This window comes from Melopsittacus undulatus, chromosome 1 (assembly GCF_012275295.1).
Source record: "Melopsittacus undulatus isolate bMelUnd1 chromosome 1, bMelUnd1.mat.Z, whole genome shotgun sequence".
Lineage (NCBI taxonomy): Eukaryota > Metazoa > Chordata > Aves > Psittaciformes > Psittaculidae > Melopsittacus > Melopsittacus undulatus.
Window position 1 is genome coordinate 126,711,518 of NC_047527.1, and position 24,736 is coordinate 126,736,253.

General features: G+C 35.2%; 1 protein-coding gene across 3 annotated transcripts in view; it reads right to left on the reverse strand.

Annotated features, from left to right (window-relative positions):
- Window positions 1-3,156: 3,156 nt before the first annotated feature.
- DGKB (diacylglycerol kinase beta) overlaps window positions 3,157-24,736 on the reverse strand; it is a 354,661-nt gene continuing 333,081 nt past the window's right edge. For all 3 annotated transcript variants that reach the window (XM_034062188.1, XM_034062182.1, XM_031052464.2), the window contains 3 exons: window positions 17,357-17,477; window positions 15,409-15,469; window positions 3,157-5,611 (listed from right to left, as the gene is read on the reverse strand). In XM_034062188.1, coding sequence (XP_033918079.1) covers window positions 5,504-5,611; window positions 15,409-15,469; window positions 17,357-17,477 — 290 coding nt within the window. In that variant the 3' untranslated portion in view covers window positions 3,157-5,503. The remainder of the gene's footprint in view (window positions 5,612-15,408; window positions 15,470-17,356; window positions 17,478-24,736) is intronic.

The window sequence follows — 24,736 nt, forward strand, 5'->3', positions numbered from 1 at the left end:
TTTTGTTTTTTTTTGTTTGTTTGTTTTTTTTTAGTACTTAAGTATTTTCTTATTGGCAGGCAGAGCATGGCCCATAAATACGAGTTTCACCAAAAGAGTAAGAGGCTTTCACTTTGCTATCCAGAAAAACTACTTGCTAATGTAAATTGCTATGTTCATTCACAGCATGTAAGTTTGACCCTAGGTAAAAAAAGTCCAGCCATACAAGTTTATTTCAAATAGGCTGATTGGCAGCTAAGTATTTTTAGTCATTATCAGTCTTGGACTCAAAATGACCGGAAAATTAAAAATCTTTGCTTCTTGCTCAGTTAGACCCAGCAAATAATTTCCCATATTTATTAGAAATGGACACCTCACTATGAAACTGCTACTTTACCATCAACACAGTTACCACTCTTCTATAAATAACAAAGCCTGATGATTATCACTCTTTGTATGTGTCATATTTAAAGAGAGCCCTGAGATGCTTCTCAGGGAATCTCTGAATCATGAATCACAAAGGAAAAAAAGCAGCCTCTGAAACATCACCATGCCCAGATTCTAGTTGCCTAGAACCTATTGTTGCTTATTCATAGCTTCAAGCTGTTGGACAGTTTCATATTATGGAAGTCTATGGTTATAGAGAAGTTTCTCTGCTTCAGCTATTTTTGTAAAGGTAAAAGAACCCAATAATGGGAAAGCTCCATCCACATCCACGCCATACACACAAATCAGAATAGGAAAGGTCAAATCTCCTTACTTTAAAATCAACTGAAAATCCACAGTCTGAGCATAAATTAGGTGTGAGAGCTAGGAGGCTTTCTGCGGCACAAACTCAGATTAGGCAGACACCAGCAAATCTTGACAGACCTAAGGAGAGTGTGTGCCATCACTCACTGCTGCATAGCACACCCTCAGAACCTTGCATGCCATGGATTTTAGCCTATTAATTTATGTCTCATTAACAGATTCAGCTTCCAGATCTCACCCATGTTTTATTTATTTTCCAGCAAGGGCTATGGTAAGGCTTTTACTCACCTCAACAGGACCACAAGAAGTTTCCTTCCTTATGGACAGAGGAGAGAAAACAAAATGCTTTCAGACCTGGAGGAGCTAGAGACAAGCAGCAATTATCTGACAGGAGGCTGACACGTTCTTCACCGCTCTTGCATAAAACATTGAGCAATGCTTCTCAAGCCCACCTCAGCTTTCCAAGTTCATTTATTTATTTTTGTGCTAACTGCTTAGCAGTTTGGCAAATGGCTACTTAACAGCAAAGGCAAATATATTTTTTTTTCTTTTTTGAGGGCATGAAAACACTCAAAAATAAACAAAATCCTGGCAAGTCCTTTAACCATCTTTCATTTCTTCTTTGCTCACAGGTCCTTCTCCCCCTACAAGAAGGGCTCAGTTATTCTTCTCTGGCCAAACTCCTCCCAGGTAATCTCTCCCTATGAAGGAAAGAAACACTACCCCCCTCCTTCTGCCCTAAATAGAAAGGAACTCTAGATTAACCTAATTAACTTTCTTGGCACATCACTACTCTTTAGGCCTTAGTGCCTTCACCTGGCCTCCCAGGCCCCTCACTGCCATTTCTGTGGGCTGCCTTGGAGGGACTCACCCCTTGCAAAAACCAGTGAGAGCGCCTGCTTTGCCATTTCTTAGCAGAATTCTCTGATTTTTCTCCTGCTTCCTTGTCTGGATATTTCTTTCTGTTCGTTGTGGGGTTTTCTTTGTTTGGGTTCCCCCTCCCCCCAGTTTTGTAGCCATTCTCTCTACTCACTCTTCAAGACAGATGAGGGTTGACACTTTTCTGAAGTGACTGCTTCCCAGAATGTCTTAGTCTCACTAGGATTCACCTCAGACCTATAAGCTCCAGACAGTTGTGGTTGAGGCACCAAGTGACAGAACAGTGTCAGCACCCTAAATCACTAATAATCATTGAATATCTACAGTCTTGGCTAACATATATTAACCCAGACATTAAAAAAAAACATAAAAAAAGTTTTTTTTCCCTGTCTTCCAATAGTAATATCTAACCCACGCATTCTTTGACTTCTTACACTGATATTTTGAAACATGTTGAAGTCTGACTTTATTTGCCTTAAGTAATTTTGGATATTAGCTAATCGTTGTTGTGATTTACACGCAATACTACAGAGTTGATAAGAGTGAGGAAATGTTATAGAACATCTACTTCTGCTTCACAAATCAAGTGCTTCCTAGCTCATCAAAGTACTAGAATATCAGCACATTATCCGATCTAGTATGCACATACACGTACAACACACCAATAAGCCTAAATCACGAGGTCTAACCCCCTAGCTTTAAATAATCATGATGATATGCATACAAATATGTCGCAAATACTGGTAACAGTAATTTTGTATTTGTCTCTGCCAGTAATTCTGCTTCTACCTCCTTTTAACAGGAACTCATGCAAAGTCAGAGTGATGCTGACCAATTTCAGAACTTAAGGTTTCTTCCTGAGACGTCATGTTCTTTCCTCAGCACATTGCCCAGCTGCAACACTCGAGTAGGGATATGAAGAATTTGCAAATCTAGTGTCAGATATAATTCCTACATTTCCTTTCATATTGTAAACATCATTAATGAGGCCTTAAAGAATGCTTCGTTGTAAACAGTGGAAGGTTTACAGCTACCACTCCAGTCAATGTAAGAACAGCACATCAGTTTCAACTGTATGGACACATGCATATATTCTTTGTTTCACTTCATACACCAGTGTATAATTTCATCATGTTAATACTGAAGTGAAAAACGGAACCCCTTTTGAAATTCTTTCATTAAATCAAACATTTTCTTTTCATACTATGTCTTATGTATTCTAAGATTTTATCATCATCTTCAATACTTTTAATCTAATTGTGGCTTTAATTTATTAGAGGCAATGCTAAAAAAAACCCAAAGCAAACAAGATTAATAGGAAGACAGACTGTCACTGCTATGAGAGCCAATGCAGTAAAATAGCTGCTCCATTATATTTTTGCTACAGTGAGAACTTGATACATACAAACCAACAGATCTGCTTTACCTATTACATGTCTAGCCATACCTGTATATAATTGTGATTAGATGAACCCATCTATCCTTCTTTGTATGAAAAACTGTTGTGAACAATTTCCTATCACAGACTAGCACAGCTAAAATTACATATATTATTAAATAATAGCTCATGTGTAATTTTATTTGCTTTCAGAGTTACAGTCTTCAAGAGATAACCATAGAGAGCACATTATAATTATTGTTAAACACATTTTTGCCACAAAAAGTTTAGAGCATTGGTAAAAATCCTATGCCATTACATGAAAATATTTAACACCTGTAACCATAATTTCATAAAACAAATGTACACTTTATGTAGTATTATGTCAGCAAGTACCTTTTTTGGTTTTTTTGTTTTTTTTTTCAAATATCTTTTGCTCTATACTTATGTATGTTTGCAGTTAAGAAGTGCACCAAATGCTTCTACGTGTGTGTGTGTTTGCAATGCACAGGAAAAATATTAGTTTACCTCTATGGTAACTGTACTTGTCAATCCCACTGGACCAAAGCATGGGAAATGACAAGATCTTAATTTTACCAAATAATTGGCCTTGTATTTTTCTACCTAATGCTGAACACAACATTAATTGGTATTTACCTTCTAATGGTTACAGAACACAGACTGTATATTTCAAAGACAATCTTTACCAACTATATACTGACTTTCATTTCAGTGTCTATTATATAAATTAGGACTCTGTTGAATACTTGTACTGAGGAACAAATGATAGTAACTTTATTTAAATACATGCACAGTACTGTGCACTACAGAATGATCAAGTACTGTTTTTTTACTGGATGAACGAATCAATAGAAAAATATATTTAACAAATCATTAACATTTTAAAGTCTAGATAAAAATGGGAAATCATGCATTTCAAGCAAAGTTTTATTTTTTCCTTGTTTTTTGATGAAATCTCTGAGAACTTAAGACATGCAGAGCTGAGAAACAGCTCACTCTGAACAAAGAACTGTGTTGACTGCACAAAAAGTTTTGATTGAGACTGTTTATATGCAACACTGAAAAAAGTCGCCATTCTTGGACTTCCCTTCAACATTAGACAGTGCTGTGCAAACCTCGGACAAATCCCTGCATTATGATTTCTAAGCTGTTAGGAAGTCTCTCTGAGGGCTAGGAAAGTAAAACTTGAGCAACTGCCTCCTTAAAATTTACAAAAAGAAATGTTCTGATTTCAGACAACAGACTACAAAAGGGGAATAGAAAACAGTTTAGCCTTTCCTTAAGAAGTTAATTTAGGGGATAAGTAAATTATGGATGACAAGTTTATCAATACTAATGAAACAGAATTAGATGTAAGTTTAATTTTTCAATATTTAGAATAAGTGTCTATGTCTATCAGCTTAGGAAACAAATGAAAAGTGAGCATTTACTTGCAATTAATTTAATGTTTTTTCCTACCCCAACATTTGTCTGGACACGGCCAACGTAATCAAAAGAACTGTAAATTTTCAGAATTGAGTCTACTCCAGTGAGCTTGATAAATTATGCATTAACCCATTTCTCTGAAGCATCCTTCACTAAATCTTTGGTGGGAAATGCACTTTATTAGGCATGAGCTTTGGTTATTCGTGTGCATACATACTATGCTATCAGTCAATATGCAGAATGATTTAAAGTTTGCCATGTTACAGAGAAGTATTACTCATTAAAATAACTCTAGTGTTTCAACAAACAACACTGATGGCTAGCTTTGCAAGTATTATCATCTTCACTCTTAGCAGGCTTTCCTCAGCCTTACAGCTTTTGCTCAAACTTTCACTGACTTCCAATCTTAGAAAAACTTACACCAGAGTAATCATGATCATTTGAATACTGCACACATTGTTAGATGTTTTCAGCAAGTACAGTTACTCACATACATAGGAGTTGTCAGAATTAGATATAAGAATTTAATGCTTAGCTGAAATAAAAATACTCTCAGGGTAGAAAGAAATTATAAACTAAAAGTACAGGTTAATGAGACCTGTAATAAACTTCACTCTGAAACAGGTCCAGTTGGTTATTGATGTGAAGATGTCTGATTCAATGAATGCTGTTGAACCTATGGCATATGATAATTGTACCAGAAAAAACTGAAATGGAAAACACAGAAAATCAAATTACCCATGGCATTCTCTTTCCAAATTCCATGGCAGAATTAGCCCATAGATTAATAAATGGTAACACATGCAACAAAAAATATGCTGTATCACTTTATGTAAACATCTGCTTTCATCATGCAAAATGCCTACAAAACTGTGACAATATTTTTTTCTAGTAGCATAGTTTTACATTAGCTCAGATACAGAAACTGTTGAACCAAAATCCATGATTTCGCAAGTAGAAGATATTCTAAAATACTTGAAAGATTTCCAGCATAAATATTCCAAAGCTCAACAAAGCTAGTTTTTTTTTGTTTTTTTTTTTTTTTTTCCCTAAAACCTAAATTACGCAGGCTTATTCCTTGCTGTGGTTCCTTGTTCTTTTGATGATAGAAGAGAAAAGACCGGTTTTTGGAGGAGGTCCCATCAACATGGGGGCTTGGTTCTTGTGAGTAATTTTTATCTGGGGGAAGAAAAAAGAAGAGTGCAGTTATCCCCTGATCTAGTTCAATTCCAAGTATCTTAGATGCCTGAATTATCATTTATCTGTGACTTCCAAAGCTTCTTCATTTAATCAAAGAAGAAAATACCTGTAGTTTTCATGAATGATGTTACATATGCAGTAAACCAATCTACATGTAATCATTGTTTCCACAAATACTTTAAATTATACATGAAATCAATATTAAAAAAAATGTAATAAAATGCATGCCAACATGTGATCTTAACTTTTTGAGTGTGGGATTTATTGCTTGCAGTTGAATATTTTATGTATCTACAAGATGAATAAGAATTTAAAAGTTGGAAAGGACATACATGCTGACAGACCACGCAGTTGCCCATTAAGATACCAGCTATGTCTTCGAATGCTTTCTTTATATATTTAATCAAGCTCTACTTCCTTTTTAATACAGGACACTAGTTAATTTCAAAATTACCAGTATGAACAAAAGTTAAAAGTTAATACACAAAAAAGGTCAAAAAATGAACTAGCATTCTAATTTGTTAATTAATTGTTAATAGAATAGACTCAAATATTCAAAAGACTATTTAAAACACTTTGTAAGACTGCTCTAAAGCCACACGTTTTGATTTCTTTGATATAAAACTACGAATCACCTTAAATGAGACAACCTTAAAGTAGATTATGTCTGCAATTTTCTCTAATTCAAGTCTAAATTAGAGAAGACATTTTATGAATGTATGCTATGCTCAAAGCTAATTGAAAGCAATTATCAAAGTGGCATTTTGTCTGTGACTTTAAGATACATTGTAAGATAATAAATGATTCTCATTATGTAATAAAAAGGTCACATCTTGCCTTTGGGCTAGTGACGCTGAGAGTTTTTCAAAAGCAATCCGAGACATTTTCTTTAGTGAACTACGACTAATACAAGAACCATCACTTATTAAATATCAGTTGTCACCTGCATAGTACCCACATCAGAGATGGGTATTTCTTTCAAAAAGAAACACCGCCTCATTAAAAACTGGAAAAATATATCTCTTAAAGTGCATACCTGACATTTTCAAGCTAAAATGAATATCCTTCACTTGTCATTCACTAATAGTAATGAAACAAAAAATGTATGTCACGTGGAGAGGCTCATTAAAGTACAGATCAGGACATTTCTCGGGTGGAAATTTACTTTACAATATAAAGAGACAGAAACATAAAAATCTCAACAGAATGAATGGGTTGGTTTAACTCTATTAGAGCCTTTACTTTACTCTCCAAATGCTCATTTTCATGCCACCTTAGCTCATTAGTCTCAAATTTCATACGTGACCTCTTCTTGTCAACACTGTTCATTAGTATCAAATTTAGCATACGGAGTTTTTTTGGAAACCTAGATTAATTTCACACGGATAATAACACTTGCTTTCAAAGACAGGCATCAACATATTTTTTTTCACAAGAAATTCTGCTTCAGGCAGCGCTTTGGAAGCCAAATCTGTAGATGGGGTAAACTGGAATTATTCCATTTATGTCACTTTCTAACAGCTGATGATCTAGTCCTGGAAAATCGCCTCAAGAATCTTTGTAACTTTACATGCTTCATAAGACATACTTTGGGGCTCAGGAACAGTGATGACATCAACCAGATCCTGAGGATCAACACATGAAGTAATCTACAGCTGCTGTGACTGAATTTTTGAGAGTCATTAGGGATCAGCTTACTGCAAGATCTGGCATTGATGCAGCAGTAGGAATGGCCTCAGTTTCCTTTCAGAGGCAAATCACAGTAATTCCATCTTAAAGTGAATAAAAGAACAAAGCTCAAAAGATGGCTTTAATATGAAGAGGTGAAGTAATCCTGACACCCCATGCAGATTGCATGTTGGACTGGGGCTGTTCAATGCTGCCGAGGATGAATGCAGTTACATACTGAGAAAATGTTTATCATTTGTAATGGTCTTTTTTGGCTTGAGCCATCTGTTTCAGAGACTATGACCTCTTCAGTATGTTGTATCCTATCAGCTGAGATCACCTAAGATGCCTGAACATGATTAACCACTCATGCATGGGGATGGAGTCCTATATGCATTTCTCCAAGACATATTTTCAATGATTATAAGCTGGCTCAATTCCAGTGGTGTAAAACATATTTTACACTATGAAAATACAAAAATAAAGAGTAAACTTATTTTTTTCTACTAATGCACAATAGTGTATATTAACATGGCATTGGTTAGGAATGATAACCACTGGTTCCTAATAAAAATAATAACAATAGAAAAACATTAGAAAAAAACCTTATATTTGGTTGATAAAAAGAGAGAAGTATGTTTGTAATACACTCTGGACCACTATAGTACCTTGCCTGAAATAGGTTAATTTTGCCTTTCTCAAGACTCTCAGGTACTGCATTTCTGCTCTGGACTCTCACTTCTGCTTCTGTTTCAATACTGGCAGCATTGCCAGAGTTAGTGATGTATGTCTGCCCCACAAGTGACACTCAAGACACTTTGAGCTAGGAAGGAGCACTAAGAGTCTCAGAAAGAAAAATAATACTGTAGATCAAAGTAGAACTGAACACTGAAAGTGCTGTACGGGAGACTGAAACGGACCAAAGAAAAAGGAGAGAAATCTTTACTTACAAGCAACCAAGATTTAGTTTAGTTAAAAATGAAGAAATCATAGCTATGTAGGGACTCTGTGTGCAGGCACATGGAATATCTAAAGATTAATTTTTACCATTCAGTTTCTCTTTCATTCAGCAAGCAACCTCATGTCTTTTTTTCAGAAGCACAATTATAAAAGCCCTAAATAAGGGCCATCATTTTGTTTGTTTATTTTTCTTTTGTCCTAGGTGAACCTATGATTTACACATATACAAGAAAAAGAGATTGCTCAGACAAAAAATAATCAAAGCTCAAAAACTAAACCTAATGTATTTTTAGAAACTGATGATACCTTGAAAAACATACTAATACAAATTACTATGGAATTCTGAAAAAATATTTTTGAGATCACTTAGTTTTATTGAAAACATAATAACTTATAGAAAATATGAAGGAAATTTTGAACATAAATTAGGAGAAGTACTGCTGGTGAAAAAAAAATGCTTCTATTTGGCATATTTGGCACAAATTTATATTAAAAAAAAAAGGTAAAATGAGGACATAACTCCAGTTTGGGAGAAAGTAAATAGCCACCTGAGTTGCTAAGATATTGTGGATTTTTGTTGTAAGCCTGATACACAACGTTATAGGCTAAACTCAAACTGTTGAAGCCAGTAACTAAGCTCTCATTCACTAATGGAAGCCAAGATCTTATCCTATGACTTCATAATCACAGAAATTTAAAGGACTGGTATACCTAGTAAGCAGGTTAAGCAGAATAATACTGCATTTGCAATTTCAAAACCACTTTTCCAGTATTACAAACTGTGCCCAATGATGTATTCATGGGAAGGAACACAAGATCCAATTAAAAAGGAGCATAATTCTTAAAAGACAGGATGGTAATGGCTCCCTATTTGCTGACAGCAAATTTTTTTATGAAGCAGAAACCTGAATTTGTGATACTGAAGATATGTATAAATACATAAACCAGACATTTATTTGTTTCATGAGCAGGTCATAGTTTCAAAATATGCCTTGAAGCCACATTAATACAATGCATCCTCTAAATGAATGCAGTGAGCATCAATAGTTTTAGTGTGATAAATATATCTTTTACATCAGTCAATTTTGCTTTCATGTTCCTTTCTGCTATATGTGCCAGTTACGTTCATGCTCTTGACTTTGTAGAATGCCTAAATATTTACTATTAACAGAGAACATGGTGACATAAAACTAGGTACTAACTACAATGCTAAATGAAAATAGAAAACTGAAAACAAAAATAAAAAAAGAATGTCTGTATTTAAAGGACAGAGGGGAAAAACTGACAGAAAAGAACTTCTCAAGTTGGATTGGTTAGTTTACACTCATGTTTTCCCATGCTATCAGTGGGGTTTGCATATTGGTAGTTTTGAGGGTATAAGGGTTTCCCCACAGCCTAAATGTCCGTATGTTGCTCCCCTTATAGGAAATGGAGGGATGCAACACCTCTGTATCACAGGAGATATCAAATACTTTCATCCTCCTGGTAGGTGATCAAGAGCTGCACTGAACAGCATGGTATGAATCTGACCTATAGAATATAGGCAGTGCTAAACAAAATCAATTACTTGGCTTATGTGGCATTTTGGTCAAAATCTCTTCAGATCTAGATCTGTTTTAAATATAGCTTTATGCAACACATCTTTTACATAAATTTCTTAACAATATTATTGTGCAAAGTGCAATCAAATCTAATCAGTTTGGTATTAATTAAGCTCTAATAATATACTCTAGTCTCTCTCCTAAGTAGTGTGATCCGTTTCCCCTTCACACAGGTAGATTGGAAAACATTACGATGTCATCATAATTTTTAAACATACCGAGAAAATGACAGAGCTGCAAAATTAAAATAAATGATTAATGACATTTTTTTCATGTTTTGTACTAATAGGTATCACTGAGGTTTTAAATTAATAGAGCTGTCAAGCTCAGGGTTGTTACAGATCCAGTGCAGAACTAAAATGGAAATTATGTATTCCACAGACACCTAAAGATGACACTTTGGAATATTTTAAATTTTAATTAGTAGGTGCAATTGTTTTCCCCCCTCCTCCCTAAAACCACTGCAAATTAATTGGCAATTAGTCACAACTAATTCTTTTCTTAACAATCTGAACTGGAAAGAAAGGTGCATTACACGTTAGGAGTATTTGTCTGGGGTGCAGAAAGCACACATGCAGAAAATTGCTTTGTCAATTACAAAAACTACTGTTGTGAAATTCAGAAAATATATGCATAGGTAAACAAAACTAATTAATGTGCATTGTACCTGTGAGCACAAAAAGTAACGCCCTGCTGCAAAATAAAGTTTTAAAACTCAATAAATCACTCTGGCCTTGAAATAGAAATGTATGCTCACAGTTGCTCAAAAGGGAAAAAAATGCAGCATGTTAGTTTAGCACCAAAACTTTTTCTAGCAACTGACCCATTTATGGGTTAACTATGTAATAATTGTCCAATATTCTACTTAAATTAGCCACCACATCTAGGACCCAGTTCCTCTTTGCTCTAGAGAAGCAGACAAAAGTTTAAATTCTCCCATTATACACAGCTGATATGAAAATACCACTACATTCAGTGACATGGAAAGAAGATAATTTACAGTGTCTAGAATACATCTGCAGCTTCTTCATTCTATCTGTGGTATGCTGGTGACAATGGGTCTACATAAAAGCAAGTCTGAGACTCTTATTTTTCTCACCATCTCTGGCCTAGAGTGATTATTAGTAAAAGCTTTTCTGTTTGTCTGTTATTAGTTCTTGTTTCTCTCTGGACTTAACTGCAAAAGCAGGTCTTCAATGGGACCTCTGTGCTCAGGCTTCTTGTATCAATAGGGACTAACAGGAAATACTAGAGAGAAACCATTCATTCAAAACTTATTTTTAAGGTGCATCCAGCTGATAATATTTCAAAATACTATTTCTGAGTTTCATTATTAAATGGCTTACTACAATTTTCCCTATCAGTAAATAATCCTAAAAATATGATGTATTTCAGATGTTTATGAAACTACAGTTCAGGCAACCCATTAGGTGGGCTCTGACTATGAATCTTCATTTTTGTTCCTTCATTTGCACAATATTCCTATGGACATTTCTGTCATCTACTGTTAATCTAATATTGCTAGCAGCTCGTCACTCTTTCAGATATGATAACAAGCAACTTAGGAATAGATGAAAGAACTGAAATCACAGTTATTTCTAATTAAGATGGAATATTCTTAAGGATTTTTTCAAAACAATACTAATAATTTATGTAGCTAAATTGAAAGATTACTTTTCTTGAAAAAAAAAATAAAAATCCTGGTGTCTTAAGTTAAATTTTATTGAATTAACTTGAGAGTCTTTGAAGTTTCACCACAATTAATGACCTGCTTGGAGATCAGGTGAAACCATAGATATCTTTCATGTTTCTGTATTTGTCTGGGAGAGCTCTGATAGAATGTCCCCTTCATCTAATCAGATGAGATGTTTAACATTACATTAACATTATCATCTTTCCTTCTCCCAAAGAGTCCTCTATAAAAAAATAGTGAAAACAATATAATTTGACATGCAAATTCTGCATCTTATTATATCAGAGCAGGGTGACTTTGTCAGACATTGCAGCCTGCATGTGTTCAACATATTGAATAATTCTGGATGACAGATTTTCAGATCAAGCCACTCATATTTTAAGATATTAAGTACATCTAGGGACACTAGGTGCATGAGCAACAGAAGATCATAGAAGATGTTAAAAAAGTACACAACAATGTCTTTAGTACTAAACTGATCACAGGCATGAAAAATAACAGATCACAGCTTCTGGGGAATCACTGTGTTATCTATCGCATCCCACAACATTCTCTGAGAGCCCATGCTGTCATTTTGGGGGGGAACATGGTCTCCATATGCAGGAGAAGGGACAGCCATCAGCAACTCAGGCTATTTGTATAAAACTTTTCTCCAGTCAGAAAGGAGAAGTACCAAAGATAAAGTTCTTGCTGCCTTCAACAGGCACTAAATTTCCAAAACTATGTGCAGCCTGCATCTCATAGATAACAGTGATTTGATGCAGAACTTGTTTTCCTTAATATGCATAATGAAATAGCAGGAGAATTTTGTTCAGGTTGAACTTGTTTTCTTGCAAAATTATTTGCAAAATATTCTCATTTGTACCAAAATCTGAACCAGACTTCTGAGCTTAACCACCTGCACCTTGGGCAAGGGTTGATTCAGTATCTCCTGATTTTATGAATTTCTTTCTCAGCCTCTGTAATATTCATAGGTCAGTCCCTAAAACTACTAAACTGAGATAACCCTGAGATGACCATACCAAAATAAAGTAGTGTGATTTCAACTTTACAAAGAACAGTTGCAGGGGGAGAGGCAGTAGTCTTTTTTTTTTGAACAAAAACTTTCATCTGGAACACTGAAGAATCAAAAACCCGAGGCTCAGCTGCTGTGTCTAACTGGCATACATGATCTATGCAATAACAGAACAAGATGCAGGTGTCTCTCCCCTAGAACTGGTGTAATGGTATACCCAAACACAACAGTAGTCTCTGTCCTTAAAACAATATAGCTAGAAATCTAGTAAGTGCGTTCCCTAAGCATACCATGGGAATGGACCCCTGTGTCCCAGTGCATGATGTAGGAGTGCCACCACTTTAGATATAGGCCTCAGTTCTTTGTAGGAGCTAGGCAAATAAAATTCTCCTATGTTTCATAAAGAACTGAACTCATGGATTTCTTTATCTGATCATCACACTTTTTTCCATTTAAAATCTGGTCATTAATAATTTTCTTATCGGTAATTTGGGGAGAAAACACAGATTTGTCTCTAGGGGAGGCAAATGCCCATGATTCTTTTATTGGCCTTCTCATATTTTTTTCTAAAATTTGACCTCTTGCAGGTTCAAATAACTGGCTACATAGCTGGCTACACATAAGAATATATTTTGATTTTATGGTGGGTTTTTTCCAGATTCGGGTTTGGGATATATATCATTGAGATATTATCCCAATATTCAGGTGAACAAATACACTTTAGCTTGCAAACAAAGACCTCTGTAAAGCACGCACTTAGAAATAAAATCTTAAACTTTGGTTGAGAGAAAGTTAACATCTACCTTTGCCATTGTTTCAGGAAGAATTCCTAGCTACTTTGCAGAGAAGTTCAAGGAAAACTCTACTGTAGTTAGAATTAGTGGGGAGGTAAGATGTTGGACCATTCATGTTTTTTCCTTTAGAAGATGTAGAAAACAGAGTAGGGTACATGAACAATAATGCAAGGAGAAATTGCAATAAATACATTAAGCTCCTCAGCAAAGAAAAAAAAGTCCTGGAATAATGAATAACATAAAATAGTAATTTGGTATCTAAATTCATTGAGGTGAAGTAGCATGGATAAATTGTTCATATATTTTCTTCTCAGAAGAAATAAATACATTCAACAGTATGTAACACAATGTATATTCTCTTAACAATGGTATAGCAAACAGGTTGCGTTCCACAAAAAAGCATGTGCCATTTCTATCCCCTTTAAAATGGTACTTCAACTGGATGGTGGTAATTATCAGTAATAATTTACTGTTTCCTCAAGGCAGTAACTGAAATGTAAGAGCTGTCTCTTTTTTCACGTTTGTCCTCAATTGTGAAGGCAGCTTCTGCTAGCGTTATCAATCAGATAGCAGGGACTTTGCACAGGGCAAGCGATCAAGAAAAAAAAAGCACATATTATTGCCAGCATCCTTCCAAAAGTTCTCTTCTGTGATTTGGCAACTGAAAAATCACATGTATTTTCTTGAACAAGTAACTGCTGGTTCAGTACTGTTGATATCTCTTAACTCCAAAAGGTTTCCTGGAATAAATCTCCTAAAAGTCCCACTGTTCTTTCACACAGTGTGCGCACATGGCTCTTTTATTGCAGCATCTGAGCATTTAACGATAGAGAATTAGAGACCAGGCACTCTCCCTGTTGTTCAGCTGTACACTCTGGTGTATCCGGTAAACGCAAACTTACAACAGTTTTCTGTCCTCCTAACCCATATACTATCAGCTCCCATGCCTGTTAGCACCTGCCTGAAGGTGCTCCCTTTTACTTTTTTTGTGTAGCATCTAATTCTACTACAGACATAAAGCTCATGAAAGTGATCCAGTACCCTGGTTGGGGGAATTACTCCTATCTGTAGTGGGATTTCTTCCTTGTCACACACTGTCATACTCACAAGCTGCAAGGATACACCAATTCATCTGCTTTAAAACACAGGTCTTTTTTAGGAGAAAAAAATAACTGAAATTATATATTAAAACATGTTGCTAAGCTTATATTCAACAACACAGAGCTTAAATCTCTTCAACATTTTCTCAAAATGTTGCCTCAGACTGAGATGAAATGGAGAGTTCTTAAACATACACCTTTCCTGTGTTGCAGGTAAACAGCTACTCAAACCTCCTCTGTGTAAGCTCCTATCCTGTCCTATCCTGTCTGTATTGCTGTTTACCTGCCCTCACTTCATATGACTGTTCACTGAAACAACAGATTAAATTTCCTTAATTTCTTATTTGAAACTTAAGGATTTAAAAAAATATTAGTTCTATCATATAATTCAATCAGCCCAGTTAAGACTTCAGCTCTAAATAAAACCTCCTTGATATGAACTCTCATACATGTAATGGAAAATCTCCCTAAATTTTTAAAGAATAATTAGTTAATTTATACATGTTAGCATCAAAATGAACATTGGCTTTTCTTCAGCAACAGAGACTACAAATCTGATACATCATCATAAAGGATCACACTGGGTAAAGGGATGCTCGGACTGAACCCTTGGAGTATTTTATAAACTTTTGAAATCAATACGTTTTTATTCTATCCTAACCTGTGGGGAAAAAAAAAAACAAAAAAACCCAGCATGATAAATTGAAAATGCATTTGGTGTTAAACTATAGGAATACAGTATATGAAGATATTACTTAAGTAAATTAATGCTGATGGCAGTGTTTATCTTTTTAAACCAAAAGATTCTCTATCATTGAAAACCAAATGAAAGTAAATAAATAATTTAATAACGAATTTCTGACCAATGTAATTTTTGTTACTCATTAAAAAAAGTTCCTACTTTATTTTGTTTAGCTCTCTTCCTTGAGATAACAGTATACTTACCGTGCAAGGAGTTTGCATCCAAGGTTCCCCATCTATCTGCATAGGCAGTGACTTGCTGGTCCTAAAGGGATATATTTCATAGTATAAGTAACTAGACAAAATTGATAAAAGTACTTATTAAGGAGGTATATATGTGGTGGCACACACATATAATCCTGATTTATCCCTAAACTTCTATGTAATCTCCAATATGGTCCAACATGCTTACAAAAGTAACCCAATCACATTTAGTTTGATTTTCAACAAAGCAAAAACATTGTAAACATTCACATCTTGCTAGTAATATGCTACTCTCTCATGAGAGAATAGTCTACAATTTGTGAAATAAAAAGTCAATTACACAAGAACTTGAGGAATAAACCTTATTAACTGAAAAGATAAAGGAAGCTCTGCTATTTTTATAATTTAGACTGAGTGCTATAAAGGAAACAAGTAATACATTCTAGCTCTATCATCACCATTTATTAGAACCATAAAAGATGTTTTTACACTCCTGTCTAACTCTGGGTTAGACAGAGTAACACATAACATGACAGCTGTACTATATTCAGAGGCTTTAACATACCATGCTATAGATTAAAATTGTTAGTAAAGTGACACTGATTTTAACATAAATCTACAGCCAGTGTTCCCTGTCTAGTTTTTTGATATCATGTTAATAAAATTATACACAAGTGAGAAACGAAAAAACCCCCAAGGATGATCTTTTTTGGTCTTTTCCACTTATAATAGTTTGCATACAAGACTATTGGAAATAACACAAAGTAGATAAATCTAATAATGGTAAAAATGAGTAGAGTACTCATGTTCATCAATGGAAATACTTGCTTGGACATTATTCAAAAGTGACTGATAGTTCATGGGATTATCTATGATCATAAGTGGAGGAAGGGAAGAATGTTCAATGAGATCTCACTTTATATGTTTGGAAGGGTTCTGAATCTTTTTCATTTGTGGTCCTGCTGATGTGGCACTATAAATATTATCTCCTGGTATCCAGAGAATGTTGGAATGGCTCTGTAATCTTATTTATCTTTCTCATCCAGTAGAAGAGTACTTTTGAAGTCAACATCACCAGCCCTTGAGGAGAGTCTTCAAATCTACCAGTCACTTTGGCAAATCCTACTTATTTTAAAGTTTTTATTGCTGCTGTTCTGTTTTATGCTCATTCTAGGCTTCTGGGGTTTATAATTGTATAACTATGATTTTGTTAAAATTTTGGAAAATTCTTCCTGATAAATTTTTCACTGAGGAAGACTTGATCAGCTCTCTTTTCTCCAGTTCTTACCTAATCCAAAAGTCAGAATAATTGTTTTCTCCTTGAGTCCTAATCCAAGTTTCCTCTACTGTGAATGTTCTGGTCACTTTAAGCACAGGAACAATAAAATACAACTAAATTAGTGTGCTCCACCATTAGTGGCTTATACATACCAGCAGGTTTAATAATAATGACTTGTCAATGTTCAGTAAATACCAAACAAATCAAAGTCAGAGCACTCTTAACTTCTAGAGATCAAAAAGAGCTTTACAAATACTAAATACATGCTACTATTCCCTGGTGAGGAATGCATTATAAATGGTTTAAAAAGTGTCAAAGTAATGTTAAATTACTTTTTGCTCAAAAGTGCATGGAGTGTATGTCAGTGATAAACCACAATATGTTTATGCCTTACTCCTTCTGCTCCAATTGCTTGACAGCATTTCTTCATAGGATGAAATGACAGCACGTGAAGACTGAATGTAAACACCCTTTTCCTAGATTTTTGACACACTTAAAGAAAGCAAGATGTATAGGCATAGAATATGGATGGAACAGATATTTACTATATAAAATGATACTTTAACAAGAAATAAGTACAGTATTTATTAAGTCACCAAGTGGACTGATAATATATAAAACTTTACTGTTTCACTACAACAGTGCAGTGCAAATTGAAGATGCTGATACCTGATGACAACAGATGAGCACTGGGCAAGCCGTCTTCCAGCACTTTTCAGTCCTGTGTATATCTGCCCCATCTCCATGGCTCCTTCCAGACCAACCACTTCCATAAGCTGGTCACTTAGATCTGCAAAAGTTGAAAAAAATAACATTTTGTCTAGATGGCATTTTGACAGTGGTTGTTCTGTGACTAGTAAGAATTGTGAGAAGACCAGCCTCATAATACAAGAAAACTAGCAAAAATGATGATCCCTATGAAGTGATTGCAGCTTTAAGGCTGGACACATCTGGACCTATTGTCACACCACTCTAAAATAACCTGACCAAACTGATTATAAAATACAATAATACCTCTGAATTTTAATACATGAATACTAAACAAATGATTTTACTCCACGAGAAAACAGGAGAGACTCCTTTTTAGGCTGTGCTCACAGAATGAGATGTTTGCAGTTTAGAAGTTCAGAAATTGGATCTTTGTCTCAAGTAGCACATAGATTCAGAGCAAAAAGGGCAGAAAAACCCTTGTATCAGCAACTATTCATCTAATTTTCCTGAACCTTGTAGTGTTTGTTTGCACCAGTTATATATATTTATTTCACACAGTTTTTTTGACTATGTAGCATTATGGCATTAGACTTTAAAATATATTTAAATAAATCATGTCTCTGGCAAAATAAATATCAGATTTCTTGACTTCAAGAAGCAAGGACAAATTCTGTCTAGAATTTCAGATATAGAGATACAACCAGAAACCTAAAGAGTAATATAGCAGTCTAGTTTGAGAAATAACTAAGCAAAGTAATGAAATATCCAGAATCAACGAGGGGGTTTTGTATGAAATGCTTTATATGCTCCTTTTAAAATGCATGTTGCCAAGACCAAATGGACAAGAAACATGTTTTTTAGCTGTGTGTTTTACAGATTAGCTATTAAAATATATTTTTATTTTTAAATCCATGTTTCCAAAAAGGCGTATTTGGTGAAGGATAGGAATGAGCTAAAATGTTAGAGTCTATCATCACATTGTAAAAATAAATAAAGGAGAGCACATTACTCTCTGTATATATTAAACCCTTCAACCTTTAATGAAGGTAAAATTTCATGCTAATTATCATACCTATGAGCCTAGCCCAAAGTATCAAAGGGAGTCTTTTTTGTTCACTTCTTTGGACTTTCAGTGAAGGTAATTAACTGAACAAATACTGGTAGGGTGGGGGGCATATATAAAAAGGAAATAGGATTTATGGTCTGGATTACTCTGCTTCCAATGAGAAAATCTGATACTATCCAAAACCTTAATTTTTCTTATATTTCCTTAATATTCTTTGCTATTTTCATTTTCTCATCATAGTGAAATCAGTTCCTTATAGTAATAATGAAGCAAAACTAAAGCCTATTCTTTCCTATTAAGGAAAAACAACAATGGACAAAAGATTAAAACATACAATATGATTAATTTTAAATACACCATCAACAGTTTGCACCCCTATAACACATGTAAACCCAATTTTGTATGTCTTACTTTCAACTGAATTGTTTTTCTTTTACGATGTTTAAGTTACTCACTTTTAAACTTGGGTTTAAACGATTTCTGCTTTTCTTGATAGCCACAGGGATTTAGGTGGGAAAGTCTTCTCATTTTCAAAAGCTATTATATTTGAAAAGCACACAGAACTTTATAGCTGTACCAAATCATTAAAATGTTTCCAGCCAAAGAAAACACCAAATTTCTATTCACTGGATTATTAGAAAATTGTTACTTTTTAAAAGGGGAATAATTAAGAACAGATTTTTATTACTGACAGCTCAGGCAACATATGCAAGTTTCAGAATAGTGACATTTGCAGTAATATAAATTTGATGCATCATTTTTCAGTAGCTGTGAGATTAGTGCCAGTAACAGCAGATAACAAAGGGTCAAATCCTACCATTTGATCTGCACCAAATTTCTCAAGAAATGTGGTATATTAAACATTGGAAGATGGAACTGAACAATAATCCACTGAAAAAGTGAAACCTCTTCAAAAACTTTACATTTGCAGTGGCACATTTCCAAAGTGGGGTTATTTTAGGCCAAATATGAATATTTTTAGAATTGAGCTTAAATTAGACATAACCTTCCTTCAGAAGCTGGAAAAACTAAAGCAAGTGTAACATGCAATTATCGACTTAGGGTTAGTTCATGCTCCTGCCTTTGCTAATACATCTTTCCTGATGCTTTTGCATAGTCATATATATTTCAAGAAATCCTTGAGCTATATTGACTTTGATAAGAACTCCGAGTGAGCAAAAGTGGAAAAGGGAGTGTGTCTATTTTGGTTCAGTTCTTCAAAGATGTTACATGGCTACACTGGCTGAATATAAAGGGTCAAAGAATATAAAGGGTCAAGACATCAATGAATGGATTACATTTGTTCTTAAAAGGTCCCCACCAAAGATTCTGAAAGAGACTGAGATCTATTAAAAGAGATTAGATCTTCTATTAAATTAAAAGATAGGAAAGGGGAAGTCATTCTTCATTCTAGTGGAAGGTTATCACTCATTTCTCAGAAAGATCAGTGCTGGCCTCTGTACTGCTCAACATATACCCCTAAATAATCTGGAAATGGAAGTAGATAGTGAGTTCCTGAGAATCCAGTGAAGAGAAAAGCCAATTAGAAAAAAAGTTCAGGAATTTTACAGTAGTAAGTAATAGGGCTATGCAAAGGTAGAAAATTCAACACATGTAACTTAATGGCCTTTAAGTGACATGGGGAAACTACGTGTATGTAAACTGTTATATGCATATATATTGCATTTAAAAGAACCACAATGTGTATGTGTCTGTGTGTATATATCCATATATCCCATATATATATATCCCCCATATTGCTGGGATACAGCTAATACTGTCCTGCTGGAATTAACAATATGGAGTTGCTGTGGCCACTTCATTGAAAATATCAGCTCAATGCCCAATAGTGATCAAATACCATCAAAAATTATGATTGGTACGGCCATATAGTATGCTAAGTGCAGTTCTGGCCCACGCAGCAATGCATAGGAAGATATAAAATAGTTGGAAATGACAGAGCAACAAACATGGTAACAAATATGGAGCAGCTACTCTATGAAAATAAATTATGACTAGAAACCTTCAGAAGCTAAGGAGATGATTGGAAGAAAGATAAGAGAATAATGAGTGTCATGGAGTAGGTGAAGAGGGTACTGTAATTTAGTATTTCTCAAAATGCAAGAACTAAGGGTTTCCATAGCACTTCTAGAACAAGCAGGAAATCCTTTTTAAATGATAATTTGTTACACCATGATGCCTTACTAGACTTCTAAATTCCTGAAGTCATAATTATTATATATTTGGTAAGGCATCTTAATGGAAGATTCACTACAAGTTTGCTCTCTCATGCTTTATTTCTAATAATGCAATACAGGTTGGTGTCAGAGGTCAGACACTGAGCTACATGAACTTGCAGGTTGATCTAGCATCACTGTTTTTGTTGTCCTCATACATCTTAGAAATTGTAGACCAGAATAAGGAATACTGCTGTTCACTAAACATTATTAATCACTTAAAACAGCTTGTAATGTGGACTTTTCCATGACATGTATCCCAACTGTTTTTGAAACCTAATTCAGAAAGTAACTTCTTTTTGATCCTCAGATTATGCTCTGAAGTTACACACACGTGTGTGTCTGTGTTTCTACCAACTATACAGCAAAAACTAGCTCTTTTAAGGCATGTTGTATTTCTTCTGCATTACATGGATTTATTCTAAACAGAAAAATAATCAGTTGGTAACTGTACTGATAAAATTCTCTGATACCTGCTCCACCTATTATATATAACAGTTTTAGGAGGTTTAGGTTTATGAAACTGATAGTTAGAATTTCAAAAAAGAATTAAGCAGCTAAGAGTAAACAGCAACACCTACCAGATACTGAGCAGCTTTTCAACCTAGCCAGGTCATTTAGCTGCCTAAATGAGAACCAAAGTCTCATAGGTAGGCTATCATGGAGAGCATCTCAGTACTAGTGCATTAGGAAAGTGTTTTTTGACTGGTGCCTTGGGGTTCTTGAGTCCGTTTGTTCTACTTTGAGCTCTGTGCAAGAGCTGAAGGCTCTTGCTTGTTTTCTATGTGAATGAGCCATTAGAGTGTGTGGGAATGTTTTCACAGCACCATGCCTCTCCTGCCCTCTTCCACAAACTGAAGTACTTCACGTGTCTCCTCATATTAGCCCTGTCAGTAAACAAAGCCAGCTCTCCTGGGAGAGCGCTGCTGTCAGCAGATGGTGACTAGCATGCAGAGGGGCATCTGACCCCTTGCACTCATTCCTGATGGGGAGATAAAGTCCCTAGGGAGATGACTGCCCATTTCATCCCATCAGCCAGCAGAAGAAAGAGATGTCCAAACAGAAACTTGCACAAATAGCAGACAAAACACTGTATATGAATATAAGCCCTTTATAGCACTTCCCCAAGGCATGAAGAAACACACTTGGAGATTTTAAAGTTTCTTAGTGAGGAGCTGATGTTATCCATTAGCTTGGCATTAGCTAAATGCTTCAATATTCAAAGTGAACACAAGAGAGAAACACATTTGGAATACATCTATGAAGATAAAGCAAGGAAAGCAAAATGGAGTAGGGGATGGGAAGAAACACAGTGTGATTAGAAAACCTGATTTACATAGAGAACTTTCCCACTGTAATGGAACTGGTTTTGATATCCAATTTATCTTTGCAATATATAAATATTGCTGTCCTGGCAAGAGATTGAATGACTCTATTATAACTTGGGGTTACTGCACTCACTCAGGCACATTTGCATAAAAACACTGTTGGTCAGTGGTAAATCTGTCTCTGGCAGCAGTTTGTCTTCGAAGAGAAGGGGCTCCATGGCTTACTAAATGTAATGAAACTCTAGTAATCATCAGGCTGGAAATTTTTTGGTTCCAGTTAAAATACTGGATAATAATTTCACAATTGTTATGATGCCAGAGGATCCCTGAAAAACTCCTGAGCTCGATGGTCTGCACCACATGAATGCTTTGGCATCTTCCTAGAACATGACATGTGTTAAATCTACAGTTACCCATAATGCAGGAATGTGGGGTCACTTCTACATGCAGGGATAGGGACTGCTGTTGCAAAAATGATAAAAATGTGTTTAATGTCACAGTATTCTCATGATTTTAAATGAATGGCTTTTTCTAGATTCCTGGTTACAAGAAATCAGTCAATAAATAACAGTCTGTACATCCTGTTTTTTGTTATGCTTTGCTCTAGAGAAGCTACCTGAAGTAACATATGCCTCAACATTTTTAGTATCAGTTATAGCTAGAGGTCCAGATTATGCCAAGGCTCTCTTTTATTACTGATTCACAGACATATAGTAAAAGACAGCTCTTTTGTCCTCAAATTAATAATATAAGCAAATAAAAGAGACAAAGCATTGAGTAGGGTAAAAAGAATATTATATACCCATTTTACAAAGTGAAAATTGTACACAGACAAATTTAGGTCCTGCAAAAGGTTTGTGCTCATATTATGCTTGATATGTTTGTGTGCAGACCCACAAGAGTCATAATATTTCTATCATGTAAAAAGTTAAGCACATGAGTTTGCAGAACTGACCTGGCCAAGGTCATACATTAAGTTTGTGACAGAGATAGGAAATAAACCAGGAACTCCTGAATTTCAACTTTCTGCTTTTAAAAGTCTATTCTCCCTCTTAATACCGACTTCGAGGATATATATCAAGTGCTACATCTGTAGCATTTGACCCAGTTTTGAGTATTTTGCATTGCTGAGTTTATTTGTAAACATTAAAAATCTTAGGTGGCTCCAGAAATATATTTCATGCCAGCACTGATTAGCAGCTCAAGTCTTTACTCTTGTATTCATATTTATTTTCCCTGTTTTTAAAACAAAAGAGTCTGCCTCTTAGAACCAAGAGAGGAAGATACATCATTGCTGTAATTTTCACCCTAGTGAGATAGAATCATAGAATAGTTAGGGTTGGAAAGGACCTTAAGATCATCTAGTTCCAACCCCCCTCCCATGGGCAGGGACACCTCACACTAAACCATATCACCCAAGGCTTCATCCAACCTTGTCTTGAACACTTCCAGGGATGGAGCATTCACAGCCTCCCTGGGCAGCCCATTCCAGCACCTCGCCACCCGAACAGTAAAGAATTTCTTCCTTATATCCAATCTAAACCTCTGCTGTTTAAGTTTCAACTTGTTACCCCTTGTCCTATCACTGCAGTACCTAATGAAGAGTTAACAGATATTTTATATCTGTAAACACACACATTTTATACCTACGTGGACAGACACACATACAATACATAGCAATATTTATGCGTATGTGAGAAATTCAGTACATTTTGGCTCCACCATCCAAATTGATGATGCACTAAATAGCTTTAAAGGGTGAGAATTCAAGGGTGCTATTTTTGACACTTAAAACGAATGCAATAAACAAAATCCTCTCTGCCAAATTCAGTGGCAAAATTACTGACTTCAGTAGAACCCAGATTTCACCTGGCATCTTGTGTCTTGCATCAGTCTAGCACAGAGGATATGTCCTCAGATGGAATCATTTAACAGATACAGCTCAGCCTACTACTGTGTAATGTGTTTTTTTTTGTATATAATAATCTCCTGATTCTTATTAATCATTGAATGACAAGCTTCCCCCCCAAAATAGGAGGGCAAACAAGGAAGAATTGGTCCTTATGATTAAACATTTAATGAAACTTCTTAACGAGCACAAAAGGCCTTTGTAAAACTTTTCCTTAAGTGAACTTTTTTTCCAGCTTACCAGGGGGAAGGAGAGGAGAGTTCTTCACAGAAACTTTTTTTGACTAATAGTAAAAAGAAGAAAAAAACCCAAAACCAAAACCAACAAAAAACAACCCACCCCAGAGGATTCAAATTAAATCACTTCCACCCAAAACCTACTCCCAAATACCAGTGTTCAGATGTTCCACATTTGAAACAAGGGGTTTCATCTTCCAGTGTGGGAGATCATTATGGATAAGTCTTTCATGGCAAGGCTTGGCAGACAAAATGTATTCTTTTTTTTTTACAGATTTATTCTTTTAATAGTCTGAGGTACAATTGCATTGAACAGGCTGCTGCACCAAAAAGCCCCCTATTATTTTAATCTGTATTCTTTTAAAAGTTATTTGTTCAAAAGGATTTCACTGTGTTACTCTTATACCCCCTTCATCCAACAGAACAAAAGCTGTTCTATGAAAGGAGTCTAAACTTGGACAAACCGTAAAAAAAAAAAAAGGCAAAAAAAAGCAAAGTTCCTCTCTGTTTTTATCAAATTTGATTGCTGCAGCTGTTCCCAGTTTCTGTATTTTAAAAATAG